Below are 14010 nucleotides of genomic sequence, written 5' to 3'. Positions count from 1 at the left end.
AACATAGAGCCACCAAGAGCCCTTATATAGAGCCTCGAGGGGGCGATAACCCAAGCGCAAATCACGGAGGGAAACATAACTGACGTATGGGCGGTGCGAATCTCTGTCAGAGATTAATCCCATCAAATTAGCTCGGGAAGGGCGAGATTCGCACGCTAGACTGTAAAGCCTGACTCGCCCTGGGAGGCGGAATGCCTCACAGGTGTCAAACGAAGGGAGGACTCGACATGATGGCCGAATCCTCAACCATTCAGGCGGACGAGTGCACTAACAATACGAAAGAAGAAGTAGAATGCAAAGGGTGTTTTATTATAATAAGAGGAGGTGTAGGTTACATGGAGCTTATTACAGCGAGAGTAAGCAAATGCTCCTAGAAGACTACCCCCCTAGAATATAAGGCCAACCCCGGCCTACGTGATCACTCGCCCGGCGAAGAGGAGTCGCTCCCAAAGAACCCTCCCGATGGTCCAGGAGGGGATGGGCAAAGCAAGTCCCAGAAGGCCGTCATGAGTGGTGGCACGATCAGTTCTTCTTCGTCCGGGTGCGTCTCCTGGTAGCGGACGTAATCTTCCTCGTTCATCAGCCCCGTAATTGGACCATCCAGGTCGTCCAGAGGGATGGAGAAGGTCATACGGAAGGTCAGTTGCTCCGGGACAGGCACATCAACGACGGTTCCACCCGGGGAAATCACTCGAGCGGTCGCCGGAGGGGGAGAAGGGCGAGAAGACGGAGCGGCTTCACGTCGAGCAGGAGTCGGCGGACGAAGAGCCGAAGAGGCAGCGCCAACAGGAGATCTTTGGGGGGCTGGACGAGGAGCCTTCTTCTTGGGCTCCCTTTCGGGCCGAGTCCGTTTTGAGGGCAACGGGCACCAGGGCGACCCGAAGTCAATTCGTTTCCCTTTCAATGGTGAGCGACCCATGAGGAGTTAGTGAGTAAGGTGAAGAGCAGCTAAGGACATTTATAGGTGCCAGGCCAAGTCGAGCAGATTCGAACGGTCCCGCGAGATTCGGGAGATAGCGGATAATCTGGGCTATTCATGAGTCATTCAAGGCGTGGATGCGGTGAGCCGAATAAGGGGACGGTTACTACTTTTCCAAACCCAGGTTGGTGGACCGGGTGCAGAAAAGTGAGGGACTAGTTGATGGGGTGAGAACCCCGGCCCAAGAAAAGAGGGCCCAAAGAGGAAAGACCAAAGAGAAGGATGGGCTGACACAAGGCGGGCCTGGAGAGTGCGTGGGCCGAGTCCAGGAGTCGGCCCAGGCCCAAATGGAAGGCCCAGGCCAGGGCTATGAAGGACGACCCAACCTGAGCATGGGCCGGAGACGAGGAGTCGGTCCGGGCCCAACCCAGGGAAAGACTCAGTGCAGAGAGCCGTTGAGGGAGCCTCCGAAGAAGTTAAGACGAGGAGCCGTTGAGGCATTAAAGGCCGGACTCGGTCCGCCGGTTACAAGCTAGAAAGAGCCGTTGGTAGACCCCGTAACGTCACTCAACGGCTCGGCACCTTGAAAGCAGCCTTGAAGTCGGCCATTATGGGCCTTTAAGTCAGTGAAGGAGGGGCCACTATAAAAGGGCTCCTCCACCCTTGTAAGAGAGGGGGAAAAAGAAAGAGAACCCAGAAAGGGAATACAAAGTATTATTAGCATCGCATTTCATTAAAATTCAGACTTTCTGTGAAAGGTGTATCCTCCAGCTGAAAGGTTGTGTTGGACCTCCTTAGGCCCGAAAACCCAAAAACCATCAATAATAATAATAATAATAATAATAATAATAATAATAATAATAATAATAATAATAATAATAATAATAATAATAATAATAATAATAATAATCCTTTATTATATAATAAAGCTATATGGTTTGGGAAATAATTAAGTTACAATTAATGCCACAACATCCTTTATTGTATAAAAAAAAACACAACATTTAAAAACTAAAATAGCTGTGTTGGTTTTTGGGTTATCGGGCCCAAGGAGGTCCAACACAACCTTGGTCGGTGGATTCACCTTTCACATGCGGCTTATAGAAAAATAAGTAGAAAACTATAACTCAATGCTTTTTGTACGTGGAAACCGAAAGGAAAACCACAGGCCTTTTTGGGCGGTGCCAAGCCTAACTCCACTATGTATTTTGTAGGTGTCTTTGTACATGTTGTACGTCTATTTTGTATATGTAAATATTGTGTAGAGATAGAGCTACTATACTTTGTACATTTAAGATGGAGTCTTCTTCATGCATGGGAGAGTGGTGGAGTCTTCTAGTGTGTAGGAAGAGTGCTTGGGAGAGTCCTCCCATGTGTGGATGAATGATTGGAGTCTTCCTTGAGAGAGTGTTTTTTGGAAGAGTGATATATGGCCTTCCCCTATGTAAGAGTGGCCTCCCCCCACCTCTTGCTCCTTTCCCCTTTTTATAGCAACAAGCTCAAGAATATAGCCGTTGGGCAATTAACAAGGATTCATTAGGCTAATAAGTATGTATTTATGTGGGGGTTATGGGTCCTCAAATGTGGGTAGCCGTTGGCTAATTTGTAGTGGTCAAGGGGTTTTAATAGGGGAATTAGGAATAATAAATTGGATAAATAAAAAGGGGTAATAACTTTGGGGGTTAGGATGAGGTAGATAAATAGGGTAGTAAATAGGGCTTTAAGGGTAGATAATTAGGAATATCGGTTAGTTAGACCGACCCCCTACCTGTGCCGACCTCCGGGTCGAGCCGACTCCTAGGTCGAGCCGACCCCTCGGTTTGACCCATATCTATTTTTGGGCTTGCTCCATTTTCTTCTTGGGCTTCTCTTCTTCTTCTTGGGCTTGATCTCTTTTCTTCTTGGGCCCCGAGCCCATGGGGTTCACACCCCATCAACTAGTCCCTCACTTTTCTATGTCTCGCGCTTAGCAGGGCATGGAAAAGTATATTTTCTTGCCTCAAAATTCCCTTTATTAGCCTCCTCAATTTTTGCCGACTCTTTCTTCAAGATCCCACATGACTCCGTTCTCATGACTTCTCTTCGTTTTCCATATGACCGACTGCTTCGGTGGATGTGACCTTCTGGCTTCGAGCCCCCTTTTTTCTTCGACTGTAACTTTTTCTTTCTTTAATAAACTTCTAAGGGTTCGGACCCTCGATTCCTTCTTTATTCGCCGAGTCCCTCAGTCGAGGCGACTCTTCAGTGGTAGCTTCTTTTTCATCTAAGAAATGACTAGGGTCGGAACCCTGGTTTCTTTTCTCTTTTCCTTTAAGAAACGTCTAAGGGTCGGAACCCTTGTTTCTTTTCTCTTTTTCTCGCCGAGTCCCTCAGTCGAGGCGACTCCTGTAGGCTTTTCCTCGGAAACGTCTAAGGGTCGGTGCCCTTGTTTCCTATCTTCTCTCGCCGAGTCCCTCAGTCGAGGCGACTCCTGTAGGCTTTTTCTATCTCAGAAACAGTTTAGGGTCGGTGCCCCGTCGTTTCTCTTTATACTCGCCGAGTCCCTCAGTCGAGGCGACTCCTTTTGGCTTTTTCTCGGAAACGACTAAGGGTCTGGGCCCTTGTTTCCTATCTTTTCTCGCCGAGTCCCTCAGTCGAGGCGACCCTTTAGGCTTTTTCTCGGAAACGTCTCAGGGTCAGTGCCCTTGTTTCCTATCTTTTCTTGCCGAGTCCCTCGGTCGAGGCGACCCCTTAGGCTTTTTCTATCTCAGAAACAGTTTAGGGTCAGTGCCCCGTCGTTTCTCTCAATACTCGCCGAGTCCCTCAGTCGAGGCGACCCCTTAGGCTTTTTCTATCTCAGAAACAGTTTAGGGTCAGTGCCCCGTCGTTTCTCTCAATACTCGCCGAGTCCCTCAGTCGAGGCGACCCCTGTAGGCTTTTTCTCGGAAACGTCTAAGGGTCAGTGCCCTTGTTTCCTATCTTTTCTTGCCGAGTCCTCGGTCGAGGCGAGCCCTTAGGCTTTTTCTATCTCAGAAACAGTTTAGGGTCAGTGCCCCGTCGTTTCTCTCAATACTCGCCGAGTCCCTCAGTCGAGGCGACCCCTGTAGGCTTTTTCTCGGAAACGTCTAAGGGTCAGTGCCCTTGTTTCCTATCTTTTCTTGCCGAGTCCCTCGGTCGAGGCGACCCCTTAGGTTTTTTTCTATCTCAGAAACAGTTTAGGGTCAGTGCCCCATTGTTTCTTTATATACTCGCCGAGTCCCTCAGTCGAGGCGACTCCTTTTGGCTTTTTCTCGGAAATGACTAAGGGTCTGGGCCCTTGTTCCCTATCTTTTCTCGCCGAGTCCCTCAGTCGAGGCGACCCATTTAGGCTTTTTCTTTTCTCAGAAACAGTTTAGGGTCATTGCCCCATTGTTTCTTTTTCTTTTTCCCTCACCGAGTCCCTGCTCGAGGCAAGTCCTGGCTATGATTCTTCTTTTCTTAGTAAACTTCTTGGACTCTTGGTTCTTCTACTAACTCGAGTGACTCTCGGTTGTAGCTTTACTTCTTCTTTCTTTCATATAGCCCTTTGTAGATGAGGAATTCTCCGAGCAATATTTTGGAATGTATATGCATTTTCTGCCACTAAATTTCCATTGCCGAGTCGTGCTCCCAAATTGCATGTCACATATGTACCTCTTCCATTTTTATTATTTTCACTTGCTTTGGAGAGATCGTTGGTACTGTTTGTGTGTTTGCAATTTTCCCCCTTCTTCATCTTCTATCTGTATGACTAGATGGGTCAACCACCCAAGGTCACCAAAGGTCCGGGCGCTCGGTGGTTGACCTTGAATCTAGGTGGGCGGACAATCCGATGTCCGACACAGAGTGGTCGGCCCAGCGCGAATGGGCGGACCTACTTGGTCAAACTCTAGGATTCGGCCCTGAAGCTGATTGGGCGGACAATCCAATGTCCGACACGGAGTGATCGGCCCAGCGCGAATGGGCGGACCTACTCGGTCAGACTCTAGGAGTCGGCCTCGAAGCTGATTGGGCGGACAATCCAATGTCCGACACGGAGTGATCGGCCCAATGCGAATGGGCGGACCTACTCGGTCAGACTCTTGGAGTCGGCCTTGAAGCTGATTGGGCGGACAATCCAATGTCCGACACGGAGTGATCGGCCCAGCGCGAATGGGCGAACCTACTCGGTCAGACTCTTGGAGTCGGCCTCACATTTCCCACCGAGCTGCACAAATTTCAAAGCCATGTTTTTATGAGGAAAATATTAATGTTGGGGTGAGAAAAGTCGAACCTTGGCTTCTTTATTTTCTTCTGTGGTCTTTTACCAATCCTACGCAATCAAATTTTTGAATCTCCACAGCACTGAATTTAACGTATGCTGTGATTGTGCTTTTGAAGACAGCCATGAGCAAGTTACAAGATGTGCCGTACTTCTGGATTTTGTCCATCATCAGTGTCATGCATGCCCCTTTAGAACCACGTGTCCAACGAGCATCTTCGTTCCTTTTTTCAAAAGTTTGTTTAGTCTTCGCTACAACGATTTTGATAATTCAAAAGACGATCTCGGCAGTCTGCACTCTGCACTCCCTTCTTAATTTTTATACCAGCATCTTCACCCTTTGTAGTTTGTACGCTATTTCTTTTTGTACTTTGGTTGCTGATCGCCTGACCCGTTGGATTGAGTCCCTCAGTTAGCGTATTCACAAATGATCCCATCATTTTTATACTGCCTAGCAACTCGAATCTTTCTCACCAATTTATGCTCAAGTTCTAGTAGCCCTTCTCAGCCGTTTTAACTTTGCTATCCTCTTCCAACGCAATTAAATCTCACCATTGCGCCCCACTCTGCCCAGAATCAAGGCTGTGAGACCCAGGTCCACCAAGCTACGTGGGTCATCACTACTTAGCCATTTTGATGTTTCTCATCAAAATTGAATCAGCTTTCCATTTATTCCCTTGGCCTCTTCTCTTTTCCTGCCTTCCTCATGTCAATAGTGTAGCCCTGGAGGTCAGACATCAATTGGAGCTTCCTATTCTCAACATGATACGGCTTGAGAAGACTTTGAGTTTTAAAGTCTGATATTCTCATCTGAGTCGACGGCTACTCATAACTTGTGCAACGAATAACTTCGACAGATTGATTCAGGAACTGGTGTGCCATCTTCAGTCGACATCGATCCACGAATAGAAGTAAGCCGCGATGGAAATCCAACTCCTAGTGATGCATAAGCCTGGAATCGGAACGAAATTACCCGAGCCGATGCGATCAAGCCGCTCATATCGTTGATTTTCTTCATCGATCCTCGATCTCCAGGCGTCACTGCAATTCTTAACCTCTTACTTCAGAGTCGACGCATCTAGAGAACGCCACTCGCGCCCTGCTACGTTTATCGCGATTCGAGCGAAACAAAGTCACGATCGGCGGCGCCGGCTCGATTCCGCCCCGAGAGGATCTTCTATAATACGGGAATTTTCATAGCAAAAAGGAACGCCTACCGGGCTCTGTATTCGCGACTACTGGGTGCCGACGGCTGACAAAAAATTGGCCGATAAAACCAACAGAATCTTCTGCTTCATTTCGCATCCTTACTGCAAAAAGCTAATCAGCTTATTCCCCACAACATGTCTGATTTCTTCCCCATAGTCCGAGTGTTACGCAACCGACTCCCAAGCCTTAGCCGAGTACTCTCCTTGCTGACTCTGAACGTAATCAAGTCTGGCTCCACGGATTCCGACTCCTATTCCGCGACATGCTTCTTCTTCTTCGCCGACTGCGTCCGAGTGCTCGAGTCTGATTCGGTTCGCCGTTGCTGCCGACTGCTTCCTTGCTGACTACCGACTCTGGTTTTTTTTTTTTTTTTTAGCCGACTGCGTGCAGAATTAGTAGACATAACAATGACTTTTTGGTGCATCGACTTCATAATCTTATATTTTGAATCTCGCGATCAAGAATCAATTGGCGAAGGCTCTTGGACTGAATGGCATGGTGATTGCGCCGGTTGCTGAATGGTTGTGGTACGTCATGTCTCTGTTTTACACTTGCAAAGCTTTGTTGCGAGACAATGGTCTTGTGGCCGGTTCTATGACTGAGTGGAGGTTGGGTGAGTGTCTGGAATCGGTGTCCTTGGTCTGAGCAGCCATTTTGCAGAGAAAAAGAGCTTCTATTACGCCTGGAGATAAGATGGAGTCGACAGGCCTGACCTTCTCCCTGGGAGTCGGTGATGGTGGACTTATGCGAGCAATGACTTCAAACTCGAATCCTCCCCTGCGTATGCACCAGCAAGCGGCAGTCTAAGATCTCGGAAAGACCTCCCTTCGCATTTGTTAGTTCAATTCTTCCTTTCAGTCTCCCATTTTTTTTTTTCCTTTTACAGCCAATTTGCTTTTATTTTCCATCCATCGCTGGTAGATTCTTATGCACTTTTCCTTAGCCATTTTTCCTTTTCCTTTGACATGTTCAACATTTTCTTTTCTCTGAGTTTGTATGTATGGACGAGATATTTCTGTGGTGGGTAACTTCAAGAAACCATTGAAAACAAAGCGTCAGAATTCCAGAGAATATATATGTTCCTCTCTTCTTCCTTCATAGCCTGTTGTGTAATTTATGGTCACCGGGTGGTATGCCGAGTGCTGGTGTCAGTACATGCATACTTCATTCCCACCAAGGCTTTTGGCCTTTTTTGCAAAACAATCAGCTACAACTCTTATACATGGAGATTTTCAGAACACAAATGCCTTGATTTGGCCCAAAGGTTTCACAAGTTCCCAGGGGCTTGACTTCTTCATCTGGTTCTATTATATCATGACACAGTGCCCATTTTTAATTGACACATATGCACTGGAACTTTTATGTACATATGCTTTGATGCTGCAGGCTTCTAATTACCCCAATCTTTACCAAAAACCACCAAACTAACTTTCATGCACTTTTTTTTTCATAATTAAACGTATGAAGATAATAATTATGAATGATACTATATAAATGAAAGATGCAATTATTCATCATTCCTTACCCACTCGCCCGTTTCGCTAAGTCCGTAGTCGGCAGGGGATGAATCCCTTATTTAGCGTCACAGCCGTCACTCGGCCATTTGCCCGCTACCTCTTCGTTGACCGTATTTTTACGGCCGACTCCTTGACTCTCTTGGCCAAGTCCCTCGGTGTGATTGACCGACCCCTCTTTGCCAACAACTTTAATTTAAATATTACGTAAAATTTATATAATAACGGTTACCTCTTGTTGACCTCAACGTGTAGTATTCGTGCTTGATTCTCCTCTAATCCTCTTCTTGGTCCACTATTCTCCGTGAACCTTCTCAATCTTCCGTCCGTAGTGAATTCTTTCCACCGGACGCTCTCCGAAATTGCTCAGACAAAAAGGCAAACGTGACCTTTTGTCACGATCCCCACGGACGGCGCCAGTGTTGGTTTTTGGGTTTTCGGGCCCAAGGAGGTCCAACACAACCTTGGTCGGTGGTGATGGTTTTAGGGTTTTTGGGCCCAAGGAGGTCCAACACAACCTTCGACTGGTGGGTGCACCTTTCGTTAAAGTGTATGTCTATTTCGGAGATTTATGCTAGTACTCTGAATTCCTTTCGTATTCTCCCCTCCTCGGGTGTTCAATTGTCCCCCTTTTACAAGAATGGAGGAGCCTTTATATAGTGGCTCCTCCTCTACCGACTTGAAGGCCTTTGATGGCCGACTTCATGGCTAATTAAGATACGGAGCCGTTGGACGCCATTACTCGGTCGACCAACGGCTCTCCCAGGCTTGTAACGGCCTGACCGTGTCCGTCTTTTCAATGTCTCAACGGCTCCCTTTTTAAACGAGCCTCTTCAATGCTCTCAACGGCTCCTTGAGCCGAGTCCTTTCCTGGGCTTGGGCCTTGGTCGACTCCTTGTCTCGGCCTAAGCTCCTACTGGACTCCTCTTGGCAGCTCGGAACTGGGCCCCATGCTTGGGCCTGGGCCGACTCTCGGACTCGGCCCAATTGCTCTTCGGGCTCCTCTCGACGCTGGCCCATTTCTCCTATCTATTTTCTTTGGGCCCCTATACCTTGGGCCGGGGTCCTCACCCCATCAACTAGTCCCTCACTTTTCTACACCCGGTTCGCTAGCCTGGTTTGGAAAAGTAGCAACCGTTCGTCCCTCCCAATCATCGTATCTTCGTTCTTAAATTTCTTTTGGTAACGTCGGGATCCTCAGCCATCTCCTCCGGATCTCGCGGGGCCATTTGGATTCTTCCGTCTAAACTTGGACCCTATAAATGGCGTCCTACCTTTTCTTTCACCTTCTCAAGTCTATCATGGGTCGTTCTCCTCTGAAAGGAAAACGGATTGACTTCGGGTCTCCTTGGCGTCCGCTGCCCTCTAAGCGGACTCGGCCTGAACGAGAACACGGGAAGAAGACTCCTCGCCCAGCCCCTCAGAGGTCTCCTGCCGACACTATGTCCTCAGCTCCTCAGCCGCCGACTCCTTCTCGACGCGAGGTCACCCCGCCATCACGCCATCCGCCTACTCCCACAACTGCCCGAGTGACTTCTCAAGACGGGTCCTTTGTTGAGGTGGCGATTCCGGAGCAACTTACTTTCAAGATGACCTTCTCGATTCCGCTGGATGACCTGGACGGGCCGATTACGGGCCTGATGAATGATGAGGATTACGCCCGCTACCTGGAGGTGTATCCGGATGACGAGGAGCCGATTGCGCCACCACTCATGCCAGCTTTCTGGGACTCGTTCTGCCCATCCCCGCCTGGACCATCGGGGGGGTTCTTTGGGGGCGACTCCTCCTCGCCTGGCGAGTGATCGCATGTACCAGAGTCGGCCATAGTTCGGAGGGATTTCTTTTTAGGAGCATTTTCATATTTCCCATTGTAATAAGCTCCTTGCCATGTGTATCCTCCTTTTTGCAATAATAATAAATGCTATCCTTGCCTTATGTCTTGTCGTGTTCTATCACGTGCTCATCTGGACGACCGGTCAAGGGGTCGGTCACGTCATCGAAATCTTTTCGGTCTGACACCTGCAAGATTCCCCATATCCTGGGCGAATCCACTTTTTCCTGCATTGGCGTGCGAATCTCGCTCTTCTCGAGCGGATCTGATGGAACTAATCTCTGACAGAGATTCGTGTCATCCGTCTAATCCAGCTCAGTTATGTCAGTTATAATCTCCTCCGCGATCACCGCCTAGGTATTTGCCTATGCTGGGCTATATAAAGGCCCTTCCCCACTGATGCAAATCGCAACATTCTCCACTTCGCGAAGGTACGGCGCCATGAGTTATAGGGACGGTGATCGCCGCTGGTCCATTCGTAACAAGGTGCATGCTCGCCTGGAGCAACTGAGGCAGAAAAGGTTGGCTAACGGGGGTCGTTTGGTGGGCGACTCGGCCTCCAACCCCATCGTGGTGCTTCCAGATATGCCGGACTTGATGTGCAGGGAACCTATTGACGTGGAGACGGAATCTGGGGTGGAGATGGAGCCGGTGGTGGAAGATCCCGGACCAATGGTGGGAGAGAAGTGGGAGGCTCCTCCCCTTTTCGGTGTGGCCATGTCGCCGAGCGCTCTGGAGAGGCCTTTGCAAATGATCGATGACGGGAAGCCCGCCGTGTATCTGGACGAAATACCTGAGCCTGAGCCGAGTCCTCTGCCTTTCCACTCTCAGTACCTCCTGGAAGGCCCTCCGACCGCTAGCCCGTCGACAGAGAAAGAAGCCAAGCCTTGACTCGTTTTTTCTCTTGTAATTTGCATCGGCCGAGTGCTGGGCCTTGTAATCTTCGTACTAATTAAATAAATTGTGTGTTTTTCTGTCCGACCCCACATTTTCTTAGTATTTTGTCGTCCGACCTCTGGTCTATGGGACTGATTCCTAGCCTTGTTACGGCGAGACCCTCCTGGTGAGGGAGTCGCCGAGTTTGATTGCCGACCTGGTTACGGGAGTCTCTTCGTGAACTCGGCTGATATCATTCGATGAGCCGGGTTCTACCGGGTCATTTTAGAAGCTTCCAGCTCGTATCATATGGGCCCAGAGGCCATGGCCCACTACGTACTTCCGGCTTAGCAGGCCGGGTCACTTGACGTTCGACCCTTAGCCTAGGACAGATGCGCCGTCTGTAGGCTAACCCTAGGCCTGAACCGTCGCCCCGCCTTTTGAGGCATTAAATGCGGCGTCCCTTCACGTCTCGTCACCTCCTCTTCCTCCAACGAGAAGGCGGCACGTGGCCGTCCTTTGAAATTCCTCCCCTTTAAATAGCCATTTCGTCTCTCCTTCCCTTTTCTTCTCCAGTCTTTCTTCTCAGCTTCAACTTTGAGCTTCTCCGACCACTCAGTATTTCCTCCGATCTCTCTCCTAACTTAGGTAACGTCTTCTTCCTCACATTCTTCTTCTTCTCGTCGTTACTCGGTCGATAACCTTGAGACGACCTCTCCCTCTTCGTCTTCTCCTTCTTCGTTTTCTTCTTCTCCTCCCCGTCGTATGGAACTTCCGGCGGACATTCCATCGACGTCCTCTCCTCGTCGTATGGAACTTCCGGCGGACGTTCCATCGACATCCTCTCTTCCACCGACCCCCTCTTCTTCGGGGGCGGTTACTCCGCTGAGCCCCGCTCCTCTAACGACGGTGGCGGCTCTGCCGGGTGGCGTCGGACGGCCGCGAGGCAAGTTCGATTCCATCGTTCTCCCTTCCGGGTCACCATCCGTCGTTAATGCGGTGGACCTGGAAATGGCCCGATACCTTCTTGGGCCTTCTGCCGTAGTCCTCGCCCCGGAGGGCCGGCAAATTTACGACCCTCCCGAGGGTTATGTCGGTATTCATTTACACTCGGTCGCTTTTGGCTTCCGGGTTCCCCCGTGTTCTTTTCTTTCCCCTTTTTACCGCCATTACAACCTAGTTCCGGGCCAGCTGGTGCCCAATTCTCACCGACTCCTCACTTGCTTCGTCAACCTCTGCCACTGGTGGTTGTGCGAGCCTGACTTTGACCTGTTCCGGTATCTTTTTACCGTGAACAAGGTCGGCTCGCACTCGCCGGGCTTCGTCCAAGTCGCCGCTCGCCCGGGGCGGCAGCTTTTCGAGGGGCTGTCTGATTCCATTAAGGATTGGAAGCTCCTCTATTTCTTCGTTCGCCCTGCTTTTTCTTCCTTCACTTTTCCGACCTTGTGGTCGGCCGCTCTATTCAAGCCTTGCTCTCGACGTGCCGTTCCTTCTGATGATGCGGTCCTGGGCGGCGAGTTCTTGAAGGGCTTCGGGCCGTACTCTGTCAAGTACTGGTCCCGAGTCCGGGCCATGGCTAAGCGTGGCTTGCTACCGGAGGGTGCGGCCACCATAGGTAGTCTTCGTTACCCCTCGTTCTTCTTCTTTTCTTATCTTACCACATTCCGACTCGGAATACTTCATGGTTTTTCTCCCCGTTCCGCAGGTCCGTACGATTCCGACTCCTCCAGCTCCGACGAAGCGGTTGAGCTGACTCCCGAGATGGCGGATAGAGCCAAAAAGATGAGGCGTCGGCTGACCCAGCGCACTTCCGGCACTGCTGCTGCCTCTTCATCCCAACCGTCTCCTGCTCCTAGGCCGACTCCTCCACCACCTCGAAATGTGGTGGATTTGACTCCGTCGCCAGTGGTGTCGCCCACTCGACAGCCGCCTCCTCCTCAAACAGAGAGCCCCAGCTCTAAACGCCCGGCCGGTCAAACTGATGAGCCGGCTCCAAAAAGAATCCGGCTGTGCCATGAGGTAGAGGAGGATGCCCAGATCTGGATGGGCACCTCCTCCGTCCATAAGTGGTGTGCTAACGTCCTCCTACCTAAGGACGTGGAGGCGACTCATGCTCTGGGGGACGAGTACATCATTGAGGCTTCGCTGCGCCAGTCATACCGCGTAAGTGTTTTCCATCTAATTCCTCTCATTCGTTCTTCCCCCCCCCCCCCCCCCTTTTTTATCTGACTCGTGGTCATTTCGCAGAACCTCACCTTCCAAATGGAGAGGAGTAAGCGGCTGCAGAACTACAGGACCGAAATGCGGTCTGTGGTCCTCAAGCTGCGCCAGACGGAGGAGGCCTTTTTGGAAGAGCAGGCAAAGCACCTCAAGGTGGTGGAGGTGCACAATTCCGAGATGCTGAGGGTCACCCGTCAGTGGGAGGAAGAGCGGGACAAAGTGGCGACGATTACTGCGACCTCTGTCGAAGAATACAAGAAGTCGGCTGCCTTCGAGGCGGAGGTGAAGGCGGCGATAGAGGCTCGCCAGAAAGAAATTGCTAAGGAGTGGCTGTCGACGCCGGATGGTGACGAGTTCCTCCTGGACTTGGGAGAGCGTGACTATCGCCTCAGCTTTCGCGAGGCACAGACAGAGATCCATTCGGCCTTGTTGGTCCGGGACTCCTCCTTCACTCCCGAGAGCTGGAGCCTCAAGCCCGTAATAGATGCTCTTCCGGCGACTGAAGGACAGTCGGCGACCGTGAACTCGGCGGCTCTTCCGGCAGCCTCTGATCCGACGACTCTTCCCTCAGCAACACCTCCTGAGCTCGCCGAGTCCTCTCTTCAGGCCGAGGACCCATCTTCTGTTCCCCTGGCTGGACCAACGGCAGGGGCTCAAGTTGAAGGGATTGACGTTGACACCCCCTCCCCAGTAGTTTAGGGCTATCCTGTCTGGGATAGTCTCTTTTGTAAAGGCTGGCCTCCTTTTCGGGCCTTTTTTAATAGAACTACCATTTTCTCTTCTCTTTCGTATTATCTTGAGCTTGGGGCTTTCTCTTCAACCCTGTTTTCCTTAATTGCTTGCCGAGTCCCTCAGTCGAGGCGATTCCTCTTGGCTTTTCCCACGGAAACGACTAAGGGTCTGGGCCATTGTTTCCTAACTCTTTCTCGCCGAGTCCCTCAGTCGAGGCGACTCCTTAGGCTTTTACTTTCTTAGAAACGTTTTAGGATCAGTGCCCCATTGTTTCTTTATATACTCGCCGAGTCCCTCAGACGAGGCGACTCCTCTTGGCTTTCTCACGAAAACGACTAAGGGTCTGGGCCCTTGTTTCCTAACTCTTTCTCGCCGAGTCCCTCAGTCGAGGTGACTCCTTAGGCTTTTACTTTCTTAGAAACGTTTTAGGGTCAGTGCCCCATTGTTTCTT

At 50.3% G+C, this 14010-nt stretch overlaps 1 protein-coding gene across 1 annotated transcript; it reads right to left on the bottom strand.

The window, feature by feature from the left end:
• Positions 1-418: 418 nt before the first annotated feature.
• Positions 419-919, bottom strand: LOC109166634 (lysine-rich arabinogalactan protein 18-like). The gene has a single exon (XM_019315527.1). It carries the CDS (start codon positions 917-919, stop codon positions 419-421), a length of 501 nt encoding a protein of 166 aa, XP_019171072.1.
• Between the last annotated feature and the right edge of the window lie 13091 nt (positions 920-14010).

The sequence above is a fragment of the Ipomoea nil genome, unplaced genomic scaffold (genome assembly GCF_001879475.1).
Source record: "Ipomoea nil cultivar Tokyo-kokei standard unplaced genomic scaffold, Asagao_1.1 scaffold3104, whole genome shotgun sequence".
Taxonomy (NCBI): Eukaryota; Viridiplantae; Streptophyta; class Magnoliopsida; order Solanales; family Convolvulaceae; genus Ipomoea; species Ipomoea nil.
Note: the sequence above shows the minus strand (reverse complement) of the source record. Positions and strands in the feature narration are given on the sequence as shown.

Excerpts from the sequence above, each read along its gene's own strand:
- LOC109166634 (XM_019315527.1), bottom strand. The coding sequence starts at position 919 with ATGGGTCGCTCACCATTGAAAGGGAAACGAATTGACTTCGGGTCGCCC.